We start from the raw sequence: 13250 nt of genomic DNA on the forward strand, positions 1-13250 counted from the left end.
GCCTCCCAAAGTGCTGGGATTACAGGCTTGAGCCACCGCGCCCGGCCTTTCTTTTTTTTTTTTTGAGACCAAGTCTCACTCTGTAGCCCAGGCTGGAGTACAGTGGCATGATCTTGGCTCACTGCAACCTCTGCCTCCCAGTTTCAAGAGATTCTCAAGTCTCAGTCTCCAGAGTAGCTGGCATTACAGGCACACGCCACTGCACCCAGCTAAGTTTTTGTGTTTTTAGTAGAGATGGGGTTTCACCATGTTGGCCAGGCTGATCTTGAACTCCCAACCTCAATCTGCCCGCCTCAGCCTCCCAAAGTGCTAGGATTACAGGCATGAGCCACCATGCCCGGCCGCCTTTTTCTTTTTTGAGACAGGGTCTCACTCTATTGCCCAGGCTGGAGTACAGTGGCGACACCCAGGTTCACTGCAGCCTTGACCTCCTGGGCTCAAGTGATCCTCCCATCTCAGCCTCCTGAGTAGCTGGGACTACAGGTGTGTGCCACCATGCCTGGCTAATTTTTGTATTCTTAGTAGAGACAGGGTTTCTCCATGTTGCCCAGGCTCGTCTCAAACTCCTGGGCTCAAGAGATCTGCCTGCCTCAGCCTCCCAAAATGCTAGGATTACAGGCATGAGCCACCACACCCAGCACAGAGCCACTTTTAAAATCCAAGCCTACCTGATTCCAAACGTTATACTCTTTGCCACTAGTCTAACAGACTCTAACACTGAATTAAGTATATTGATGGAATTCAGTGTTGCCACTTCATCCAGAAAAAAATTTATCAAGAAAAAGGCAAAATATTTGGGCACTTAAGAAGTAGATGGGTGGCCAGACATAGTGGCTCATGCCTATAATAATCCCAACAATTTGGGAGCTGAGTGCAGAGGATCGCTTGAGTTCAGGAGTTTGAGACCAGCCTGAGCAACAGAATGAGACCCCATCTCTACTTAAATAAATAAATAAGAAGTAGGTGGGAAAACAGTGTTTCTCTACTCAGTTTATTCACTCACTTCCAGAGTAACAGAGACCCCATCTCTACTTAAATAGGTAAATAAATAAATAAATATAAATAGGTGGGGAAACAATATTTCTCCATTCAGTTTATTCACTCTAATTTCCCTTCAAGGTCTATAAAGCATTCCAGGTATATTTTTACCTCTGTATCCTCTGTGGTTCCAGTTCCAGCTGAACTTGTGACAATCCCAAATCGCTCCTTCCTCTTTTTCAGTTTCTCATCATCTTCAGACTGTTCAGGAACAAAGGAAAGAACTGAAACAAACTAGCCTCCATTCACCAAGTAAATGGGAATGAAATGATAACTTATTGGTCACAAGGTTCTAACCAACCTTGCACCAAGAACTAAGGATCACATAAAGAGATAAGATACGTAAGAAACTGAATAAGCTAGCATATACTATATTGTACCTAGAATGACTAAAAACTTAATTTTAGGCAGGGCCTCAATACTCATAAGACAAGTAGAGTAAATAAACAGTAAGAGGCCGGGCATGGTGGCCCACGCCTATAATCCCAGCACTTTGGGAGGCTGAGGCGGGTGGATCCGGAGGTCAACACCAGCCTGGCCAAGATGGTGAAACCCCATTTCTGCTAAAAATACAAAAAAATTAGCCGGGTGAGGTGGCAGCCGCCTGTAATCTCAACTACCAGGGAGGCTAAGGCAGAGAACTGCTTGAACCTGGGAAGCAGAGGTTGCACTAAGCTGAAATTGCACCACTGCACTCCAGCCTGGGTGACAGAGCAAGACTCTGTCTCAAAAAAATAAACAAATAAAATAAACAGTAAGAAACACCCATAAAACAAATTTCTATGCTCAAGCAATTTTGGCAGTTGAGGGATATGGAAAACTAAGGTTTCACTGAGTTAACACCCAGTTACACCTAATAACACCTAGTTAGAAGGTACCCAAACTACTTGTTGAACACTGCTTACACATTAACAAGGAAAGAAAGGGGAAGAGGACCAGAGTGGTATTTCTGAAAAACTTATTTGCTTGAAACACCCAGCAAAGCCATAGAAGGCTTCTTTGAAATGATTCTTAAAACAGGTCAATCAAGGTGACAGCCACGGTCAACTCTCTAAGAGAGATGCTGTGGACATTTTCCAACTGTGAAACTCATGATGTCTGCCTGGGAATGAGAGAATATTTCAGTTTACCATGAGTTGGAGCTGGCCATTATCCTACGTGTTGGACATCATTCATGTCCAACACTGTTCAGTATAAGAGTCTATATATTTTCCTATCAGAACCTAAACCCTACCACTTTATTTAGCCCACTTTAACAGTTATTTTCTCTTTCTCCACCTTCCCCTCACATTTTATCACCAGTCATCAGAAGCTCAGCCTCAGGATTAGAAAACATCTGAAATCAGGTAGGCTCCTCAGGTGTCTTTCCCCCAGGAAGGATTTTCTAAAATTTGGCATATATATACAAAGATCTCATTCTCTCATAATCTCAAGAGACCTTCTACTCCCTACACATGTACCCATCCTCACTAAAGAGCAGGACAGTTTCTTTGACTTTATTTACATAAGTTAACCCAACAGAAGGACAGATCAGAAGAGTTCAAACAAGGGCACGGTGGCTCACACCTGTAATTCCAGCACTTTGGGAGGCCAAGGCAGGCAGATCACTTGAGGTCAGGAGTTGGAGACCAGCCTGGCCAACATGGTGAAACCTGTCTTTAATAAACATACAAAAATTGGCCAGGTATGGCAGCAGGTGCCTGTAATCTCAGCTACTTGGGAGGCTGAGGCAAGAAAATAGCTTGAACCCGAGAGGCGGAGGTTACAGCGAGCTGAGATCATGCCATTGCAGTCCAACCTGGGTGACAGAGCGGGACTCCATCTCAAAAGAGTTCAAACAAACCACTTTTTTTCTTTTCTTTTTTTTGAGACAGAGTCTTACTTCGTTACCTAGGCTGGAGTGCAGTGGCACAATCTCAGCTAACTGCAACCTGTGCCTCCTGAGTAGCTGGACTACAGACATGCACCACCACGCCCGGCCAATTTTGTATTTTTAGTTGAGACGGGGTTTTTCCAAATTAGCCAGGCTGGTCTCGAACTCCCAACCTCAGGTGATCCGCCCGCCTCAGCCTCCCAAAGTGCTGGGATTACAGGTGTGAGCCACCACACCCGGCCTCAACCCAACTTTTAAAGAATGTCTGTGTGGTGCTTCTGAGCTGGATTTGTTTTTAAACCCCAAGGAAATTATATTCCTACAGTCCATAGGCAGGCTGTCTCTCTGGGTGTCCCAAAACTACAGGGTCAAAAGCAAAGGTAACCAAAAGACCTACAGAAACACAGGAATTTTTCAATGCCTCTACTCTCAACCCCAACTAAGGAGTTGCCTTTGTCCCTGTGGCCACAGCAGCCACCTGTACAAATTAAAAGCAGGGCAGCTATCCAGCTTTCTGTACTCAGTTTAACTAGTCCACCTGTCTGAACACAGCAGGCAGGAGTACTGTCTTGGTCTTTAACTCTTTCAGCTTGAGAAAGATGTTCATTTTCTCCCTTTTGCTGCATCTGCTTTCTAGTGAGTAGGAAGGGACCTAAGAAAGAATGATGGTTACAAAGCAATTAAGAATCCTATACAAGTTATCATTTAATCACAGTGTTGGGATTACAGGCGTGAGCCACCGCACCCAGGCTCATTTACTACTTTTATTTTCATTTTTGCAGAGAGGGGGGTCTCGCTATGTTTCCCAGGCTAGTCTTGAACTCCTGGGCTCAAATCAATCCTCTTGCCTCGGTCTTCCAAAGTGTTGGGATTACAGGTGTAAGCCACTGTACCTGGCATCATTTACTTCTTATAATAATCCCATGGAGTAGGCACTATAATTAAATTCATTCCATAGACAGGAAAACTGAGTCTTGAAGAGATTAAGTGACTCACCCAAAATTTCACAAATAATACAAGGATTGGAATCCAGGACATTTTACTCAGCAATCCACTTTCTTAGCTTTACCACCTCCTCAAGGTATCTCACTTAAGTATTTCTTTGGAAGAACAGTAGGACAATTAAGTGCTTAATTCAGAAGGAAGAAGGATCATCAGAACCCTTAGCTAAAAAAACTTGTAAATTTTGATTACTTCACTCAAATAATCAGGTCAAGAATACTAGGACCCCTTCTTTCTAGCGTACCATATACCTACAATTTATAAATAACAGTATCTAGGGAAAGGGCTCCAGTTAGTAATCTCGTACTAATGTTTTTCTCAGCTGAATCTGTTTCTAATTTTGCCTCATTGGCTATTCTATTTGTTGAGATGTAATAAAAGAATAAGGGGCTAGGAGCAGTGGCTCACACCTGCAATCCTAGCACTTTGGGAAAATTCCAGGAAGGATTTTCTAAAATCACCTGAGGTTGGGAGTTCGAGACCAGCCTGACCAACATGGAGAAGCCCCGTCTCTACTAAAAACACAAAATTAGGCTGGGTGCAGTGGCTCACGCCTGTAATCCTAGCACTTTGGGAGGCCGAGGCGGGTGGATCACCTGAGGTCAGGAGTTCAAGACCAGCCTGACCAACACGGAGAAACCCCATCTCTACTAAAAATACAAAATTAGCCAGGTGTGGTGATGCATGCCTGTAATCCCAGTTACTCAGGAGGCTGAGGCAGAAGAATCTCTTGAACCTAGGAGGCGGAGGTTGCAGTGAGCAGAGATCACGACATTCTCCAGCCTGGGCAACAAGAACAAAACTCCATCTCAAAAAAAATAAGGCTAAAAATAAGAATAAGGCTGGACGCAGTGGCTCACGCCTGTAATCCCAGCACTTTGGGAAGCCGAGGCAGGCAGATCACAAGGTCAGGAGATTGAGACCACCCTGGCCAACACAGTGAAACCCTGTCTCTACTAAAAAAATACAAAAATTAGCTGGGCATAGTGGCACACGCCTGTAGTCCCTACTCAGGAAGCAGAGGCAGGAAAATCACTTGAACCCAGGAGGCGGAGGTTGCAGTGAGCCAAGATCGCACCACTGCACTCCAGCCTGGTGACAGAGCCCAGACTCCGTCTCACAAGAAAAAAAAAAGAATAAGGTTTCCAACAAACATTAAGTCCCACCACATTTTTTACTAACAAAGTCAAGAGGGAAAGTTTTCTTGATCTACTACCACTAAGATAAAGTGAATATAGAATATAAATAGAGATTTCAAATTGAGAACCTCTAGAATGTTCTAGTTGATATATCTTCACTAAGTCTCCTGGCCAAGTAGGAAACAGTTTTCAGGAAAATAAATGGAGGCTCTCTTCTTGTGGAGAGGCAAGACTAGACCACTATCTTGTTAAACTACCATTATAAACTTTTTTCCCATTCAATTTAGCACTAGCAGTACTTCAGCAAGTTCAAATCACAAAGGAGATAAGACTTTTGAAACTCAGAGATTATATTAGCACAAACCCTGAGGCCACGCCCTCCCCCAATGTATGTCCACTTGGAATGTGCGGGCCAGTTTTGCTCCTGGTTCTTTATTTTGCTATATCCTGAAATGGGGAGTCTGATTTCTCCATTAGCCACCTGCCTCGCTCCCCACCTTTTTAAGAGACAAGGCCTCACTCTGTTGCCATGCTGTAGTGCAATAGCATGATCATGGCTCACCGAAATGTTGAATTCCTGGGCTCAAGTAATCCTCCTACCTTAGCCTCCTGAGTAGCTAGGACTACAGGTATGTGCCATGCCTGGCTTTTTTTTTTTAAATAGAGACAGGGTCTTGCTATGTCGCCCAGGCTGGTTTCAAACTCCTGGACTCAAGCAATCCTTTCACCTCACCTCCCAAAGTGCTGCGATTACAGGGATGAGCCACCACACCCAGTCTAGCTTCCCTCTTTAATAAGATCTTTGGTGCCTCTTCCAGAGATACAGGCAGAGCATCTGTTCTAAACCCATCAGGGGTTCCAGGGGAAACAACAACAACAACAATACATCTTTCCCCCAACTCCCCACAAATAGATTGCCCTTCCCTCCCCACCCAGCATCCCTCAGCTCCTCTCTTAAAGCCTCTTTCCTCCTTTCCCTGCAGGGAAAGTGCACAACTGGGCCCAGTAAATCAACACAGTTCTAATGATCTCTCTCACTTGACCCTTCTAGCGTGACGGTGTCGCATGGAAACAAATGTACAATAAACTTCACTCCATCTTTAGCTCCTTGCTGACAGGTTTTGATTCATGGGATGGCGAAACCCATCTGAGGGAAATTACCTCGATCAAAACGCATGTCTCTCTGCATTCATCAGGCCAATGCTCCCTCAGGCCATGCTCAAGTGCACAAATGGGGTTGTGGCATCTGCAGGCAGCAGTGACCCCTCTAGCTCAGTGTCACATGCATTTGCAAACCTTTCCCTTCTTCATCCCTCCCCCACTACCCTCCCTCAAATCCTCAACTACTAACAAATCTCTTTTTTCTCCCCATGCCTACTGCTGTGTGAGAAGAGAAGTGCTTGAGTCTGAAGTGCCCTCATTTCCTATCAAATCTATACTCCTAAAAACAAACAACTTGCACACAAAATTAAAAAGAAAACTGTCCTTACTGGCCAAACACAGGCATTGGAAGTTCAGGTTAATCCATACATTTCAATTCCTCCCTCCTCTTCCTTCTCAAGATTTAAAACACCAAGCCAAGCAACTGACGGATGCCAGTAATTTCAATATATGCAACCCTCATGGTACCCAATACTTGCCTTGTTTGCTTTCCTTAAGATCTCATTTATAAAAAAGAGAAATAACTGTGCAATACCTGCCTTGTTTGCTTTCCTTAAGATCTCATTTATAAAAATGAGAAATAACTGTGCAAAAGAGGAGAGAGTACCTATATAAGAACATAAAGCATAGTTTTTGGGGTTTTTTGTTTTTTGATTTTTTTTGTTGTTGTTTTGAGACAGTCTCGCTCTGTCACCCAGGCTGGAGTGTAGTGGCTTGATGTCGGCTCACTGCAACCTCCACCTCCCAGGCTCAAGGGAGCTTCTTACCTCAGCCTCCCAAGCAGCTGGGACCACAGGCGCAAGCCAATACGCCCAGGTAATTTTTGTATTTTTTGTAGAGAGAGGGTTTCACCATGTTGCCCGGGCTGGTCTTGAACTCCTAAGCTCAAGCAATCTACCCGCCTCTGCCTCCCAGTCTCTGCCTCCCAAAGTGCTGGGATTACAGGAATGAACCACCATGCCCAGCCCCAGGGTCTATATTTAATAAAACCAAATACCCTTACTATCATTGTATTTTCCATTGTAGAATACAGTTCCAAACTGAGCCCTTGAAAACAATACCTGGAAGAGAAAAGACAGACATTCAAGCCTGCTCTAAGATACAAATTACATTTGCACACAGGAACTATAAAACGTATTTAATAAATGTTAGCTATTACTTTTATTGCCGTATTGCTCCTGGTCCTTGAAACTAAGTTTGAGATCACAATCAAAATTTAAGCTAACAATGCCATTCATTCTTCTAGATAAGAAGTGAAATCATGGTGGCCTAGTATGGTGGTTCACACCTGCCATCCCAAGCACTTTGGGAGGCCGAGGTGGGAGGATTGCTTGAGCTCAGGAGTTCAAAACCAACCTGGACAACATAGTGAGATCCCATCACTTAAAAAAAGAAATTTAGCTGGGCATGGTGGTACATGCCTGTGGTTCCAGCTACTCGAGACTCGAGAGGCTGATGGGGGAGGACTGCTTGAGCCAAGGAGGTTGAGGCTGCAGTGGGCCATTGTCATACCACTGCACTTCAGTCTGGGCAACAGAGTGAGATCTTGTCTCAAAAATATACAAATACAAATAAACAAATAAATAAATGAGCGAAATCACCAAAGGCTGGTAAGAATCAGATCCATTACCAAGGCAACAATAAAACTCCCTTTAGCTGCAAGAAAAATGAGTATATACTTGGACAGATGACTAAGGGTTAAATTTTGGGTTGTGGAAGAACAGTTACTGGACAAAATCAGTCTTCTCCACAAAGTCCTATTAACCATCTCCCTCCCTCCCTCCCCCCCCGCCTTATTTATTTATTTATTTAGAGACGGAGTCTCACTCTGTCATCAGGCTGGAGTGCAATGGCGCGATATCGGCTCACTGCAACCTCTGTCTCCCAGGTTCCGGCGATTCTTCTGCCCCAGCCTCCCAAGTAGCTGGGATTACAGGTGCCCATCACCATGCCCAGCTAATTTTTTTTGGTACTTTAAGTAGAGACAAGGTTTCTCCATGTTGGCCTGGCTGGTCTCAAACTCCTGACCTCAGGTGATTCACCTGCCTCAGCCTCCCACAATGCTGGGATTACAGGCGTGAACCACCGTGACAGGCCCTCTTATTTATTTTTTTGAGACCAAGTCCCACTCTATTGCCCAAGCTGGAGTGTAGTGGTGCGATCTCAGTTCACTGCAACCCCCGACTCCCCGGTTCTTGAGATTTTCCTGCCTCGGCCTCTGGAGTAGCTGAGATTACAGGTGCCCGCCACCACCACACCAGGCTAATTTTTGTATTTTTAGTACAGACAGGGTTTCACCAAGTCAGCCAGGCTGGTCTTGAACTCCTGACCTCAGGTGATCTGCCCGCCGCAGCCTCCCAAAGTGCTGAGATTACAGGCATGAGCCACCACACCCAGCCTCTTTCTTTTTTTGAGACAAAGTCTCATTCTGTTACCCAGGGTGGAGTGGAGTGCAATGGCATAATCTTGGCTCACTGCAATCTCTGCCTCCTGGGTTCAAGCAATTCTCCTGTCTCAGTCTCTCGAGTAGCTGGGATTACAGGCGTGAGCCCGATGCCCAGTTAATTTTGTGTATTTTTAGTAGAGATGAGGTATCACCATGTTGGCCAGGCTGGTCTCAAACTCCTGACCTCAAGTGATACACCCGCCTCAGCCTCTCAAAGTGCTGGGATTACAGGTGTGAGCCATCACGCCAGGTCAAACTATCTTCTCTTTCTCAGACCTTGAAAATCTGGGCTGCTAGGCTTTACTGATTTCATAAACCCTAATAATTAATGACTACCAATAAAAGATATCTATTTAAGGTAATATATGAGAGGATTGGATCTATCTATGTAGATCCAATCCCAGGTTCTCTAAAGGCCCCTGCAGAATCTCTTTCACTGAATTATGTGACATCAACATTTTCAATAGCACTGCAGCCATAAAATTAATTCGTTCATTCACTAGTCAAATGAGTATCTACTTTGGGTCAGGTACTGGGAATACAGAGACGAATAAGATAAAGTTAAGGAATATGATCCTTAACTTCATGAGGCTTATGAATTCACCAAGTTACTATAAAGGTGTATACTACTGTTCTTTACATAACTGCATTATGAGGACTCATGAGGGAAATTTTCTTTCTAGCCCCCAGATCCAAAAGAGTTATGCTTTTCTTAGGCAACTTGTTAAGTTTTTACCTTCTGAATCCTGTAAATAACCATAAACAGCGCAACTGTGCTTTCCCTTTCTACTGGCTGCCATAAGGCTTGGAGCCAAATGTTTGGCCTGTCTTTAGCAAGTGATTTTGAACATACAAATGGTCCCCAACTTACGATGCTTTGACTTAAGATTTTTCAACTTTACAACAGCGAACGATGCATGCTCAGTAGAAACTGTACATGATGTATCCATACAACCATTCTGTTTTTCACTTTCAGTATTCAATAAGTTACAAGAGACATTCAACACTTTATTACAAAATAGGCTTTGTGTTAGATGATTTTGCCCAACTGTAGACTAATGTAAGTGTTCTGGGCATGTTTAAGGTCAACTAGCTAAGCTATGATGTTCAAAAGGTTAGGTGTATTAAACGAATTTTTGACTTTAAGATGGTCTTTTTTTTTTTTTTTTTTTTTTAAGATGGAGTCTCGCTCTGTTGCCCAGGCTGACATGCAGTGGCACGATCTCAGCTCACTACAAGCTCTGCCTCCCGGGTTCACGCCATTCTCCTGCCTCAGCCCCTCCAGTAGCTGAGACTACAGGCACCCGCCACCATGCCTGGCTAATTTTTTGTGTGTGTGTTTTTTTAGTAGAGACGGGGTTTCACCATGTTGGCCAGGATGGTCTCGATCTCCTGACCTCGTGATCCGCCTGCCTCGGCCTCCCAGAGTACTGGGATTACAGGCATGAGCCACTGCATCCAGCCTAAGATGAGTTTTTATCAGGATATAACCCACATTGTAAGGTGAGGAGTACTTGTTTTTCTATTAGAAGAGAGAGGCCAGAAGTATTGAGGTGAGAGAGAAACATGAGATCCAGAGATGAAAAGCAAACACACAGAAACAGAGATAGGAATTTAGAAAGCAAGATGAAGTGCAGTTAGTTACAAAGTTGCTGTTGGTCTCTTTAGAAGGTACTCCTCTATAAACATTAAAATACTTACTGTCCTGAGAAGAAAAAAGAGATGGGATAAGAGTTACCAGGTTACAACTAGAATTTTTTTTTTTTGAGACGGAGTCTCCCTCTGTCACCCAGGCTGGAGTGCAGTGGCGAGATCTCAGCCCACTGCAAGCTCCGCCTCCAGGGTTCAGGCCTTTCTCCTGCCTCAGTCTCCCGAGTAGCTGGGACTATAGGTGCCTGCCACCACACCCGGCTAGTTTTGTTGTTGTTGTTGTTTTGTTTTGTATTTTTAGTAGAGACGGGGTTTCACCGTGTTAGCCAGGATGGTTTCAATCTCCTGACCTCATGACCCACCCACCTCAGCCTCCCAACGTGTTGGGATTACAGGCACGAGCCACCATGCCCGACCCTGAATTTTTTTTTTTTTTTCCCTGAGACAGAGTCTTGCCCTGTCGCCCAGGCTGAAGGGTAATGGCACAATTCCAGCTCACTGTAACCTCCACCTCCTGGGTTCAAATGATTCTCCTGCCTCAGCCTCCCGAGTAGCTGGGATTACAGGTGCCTGCAACCACACCCAGCTAATTTTTGTTTTTTAGTAGAGACAAGGTGTCACCATGTTGGCCAGGCAGTCTCAAACTCCTGACTTAGTGATCCACCCACCTCGGCCTCCCAAAGTGCTGGGATTACAGGCGTGAGTCACCACACCCAGCCTATAACTAGAAATTTTAAATTAAGGCTTCTTAGCAATGATTTCCATGGCATATATACTGTAGCCAGGAAGTAAGTTGCAAAAGTAAGATCGGATGCAACAATTGGCAGCTGAATACCACAGATATTCTCTAAAGTGTCTGTTCCCTTTTTATAGCAGAGTACCCTTACTATGTCTACCCAAAATGGAGTTCTAACTTTATTTTCTAAACCCAACCTGTGTCTTCAAGATTCAAATTCATGAGAACATTTTTCGAATCTTACTAATTTTAACCTAAATACAATAAAGAATACTGCTCCTTGCTTGTGTGCCATGGCTATTTACTCTGCCAAAAGGGGTCCAATTTGATTTAATTAGCACCCCATGGGTTGTGTGTTGAAAGCATTCACCTTCTTCATCACCTTCTTCAATCTTTTTTTTTTTTTAAAGACAGAGTTTCGCTCTTGTTGCCCAAGCTGGAGTACAATGACGCAATCTCGGTTCACTGCAACCTCTGCTTCCCAGGTTCAAGTGATTCTCCTGCCTCAGCCTCTCGAGTAGCTGGGATTACAGGCACGTGCCACCATGCCTGGCTGGGGTGGGGTGGGGTGGGGAGGGTGTGTGTGTGTGTGTGTGTGTGTGTGTGTGTGTGTGTATTTGTGTGTTAGTAGAAACAGGGTTTCACCATGTTAGCCAGGCTGGTCTCGAACTCCTGACCTCAGGTGATCCACCCGCCTCAGCCTCCCAAAGTGCTAGGATTGCAGGTGTGAGATACCGCGCCCGGCCCACCTTCTTCAATCTTATTACCAGTGCCACTCCGGATCATATAATAAGAAACTAGGATAAACAAAGCAAAGTGTAACCCAAGCATCATTAGGGAATTTGAACTCAGTAATTCCTAAGAACATAAAACATGAGTACTTTTACTGGATTCAAATACGAAACATCGTTATTCTCTGCAACCAAAAGAATTAACCAAGCCAGGCACTGTTCCTGGTCAAGTGTAACAAGCTCACTCACTTATCATCCCTCCTTATACCATGCGTGAGAAGCAGAAATTCCAATCTAAAGAGTCCAGTGAGAAAAATCCTTACAAGCAGCAAGAAGCATTTCAGGGGAGCTCAGGTACTGCTATTATTTTCCCCCCTCAGAAGTCTTTTCCCTAGAGTGATAGAAAAGAGGCTGACAGAGAGCTAAGATGTCATATTTCACAAAAATAACAAATAACTGCCCCCCTCTGTAAATGAGTTACCATATTAAGATGTTAATAGTTCTCAGGCCAGTCTGATTTCCAAGGGAATGCAAGGTAGTATGGAAAAAGGAAAAGAGGGAGGCTTTTGGCCACTTTTCTTGAATCTCAGTGCCACATGACTGATGGCAGGATGAAAAGCAGAGCCTGGGGGCTTTCAGGCGATGGTAGATTAATGATGACATGGTCTTGACTTCCCAGAGGTAAAGGTTATGAAACACTCCAGGGTAAGCGAGCTTCCAATTTCATACTCTCAGGATGAATGACAGCAACTGATGGTTATTCTCTCAGAAACACTTGGATGCTTAAAAACACAGCTGTCACCTCTCCTGCCCCAGTTTCTGAAACTGTTTATTCCCGAGCCTTTATGCCAGCCAGACAACAGAACATACGGTGGTCCCAAAAATCAATGCACAGAGCTTAAGTAGATGAAGGTGAGAGACTAGACTAGCAGCAAGTACACCACCTTAGCAAATAACATGGTAGAGACACTCTAACACTATCCACACACATACACCTAACACACCTCCCCAATATAACCATCTTAACCTACTCTCAATAGTCTCTTTCAAGTGTGAGATCAGTATCAACTTTCTAGGGCTGGTAGGGTGCTAGGAACTTTAAAGAGAACATCAGGAATCGTATCTCCTCTTATCTTCACAGGATTTGAAGCCCAAGAACACAGTCAGGTAAGAACTACTCGCTCACTAGGTTCCACCACCTTTTCTTTCTCTTGTCCAAATCAAGCTCTTTCCCCAACCCCCACTCCTCTTCAACCCCAGAGGAGGTCGTTTTGGTCTTGCTCTAGCTGATTGTAGGACAAAGCAAGGCAGGTAGAGGAAATGAAGGCTTCACACTTGAGACCCCCAGAAATCAAGTTTCTATTAAAAGTCCCCATCTCCCTCTCTTAAAAGCCAAGGAGCTGCTGCTTTTAAGGATAAGTGACGCAGAGCCTGGCAGAAATGTCAAGAAGTCAGTAGAGGGAAGCTGAAATTT

At 44.4% G+C, this 13250-nt stretch overlaps 1 protein-coding gene across 9 annotated transcripts in view; it reads right to left on the reverse strand.

The window, feature by feature from the left end:
- The window catches only part of SARNP (SAP domain containing ribonucleoprotein), an 82778-nt gene that overhangs the window by 9155 nt on the left and 60373 nt on the right, over positions 1-13250 (reverse strand). For 8 of the 9 annotated variants that reach the window (XR_001881699.1, XR_001881700.1, XM_017853299.1 and 5 more), the window contains one exon: positions 1150-1239. Coding sequence is in view for 7 of the 9 variants with exons in the window: in XM_017853299.1 (XP_017708788.1) it covers positions 1150-1239 (90 nt within the window). In the remaining 2 variants the exon portion in view is untranslated. Of the gene's footprint in view, positions 1-1149; positions 1240-7216; positions 7275-13250 lie in introns of those variants that run through there. The other variant, XM_017853300.1, reaches the window with a different exon arrangement.

Source organism: Rhinopithecus bieti, unplaced genomic scaffold, assembly GCF_001698545.2.
Source record: "Rhinopithecus bieti isolate Rb0 unplaced genomic scaffold, ASM169854v2 scaffold_35950, whole genome shotgun sequence".
NCBI lineage: Eukaryota > Metazoa > Chordata > Mammalia > Primates > Cercopithecidae > Rhinopithecus > Rhinopithecus bieti.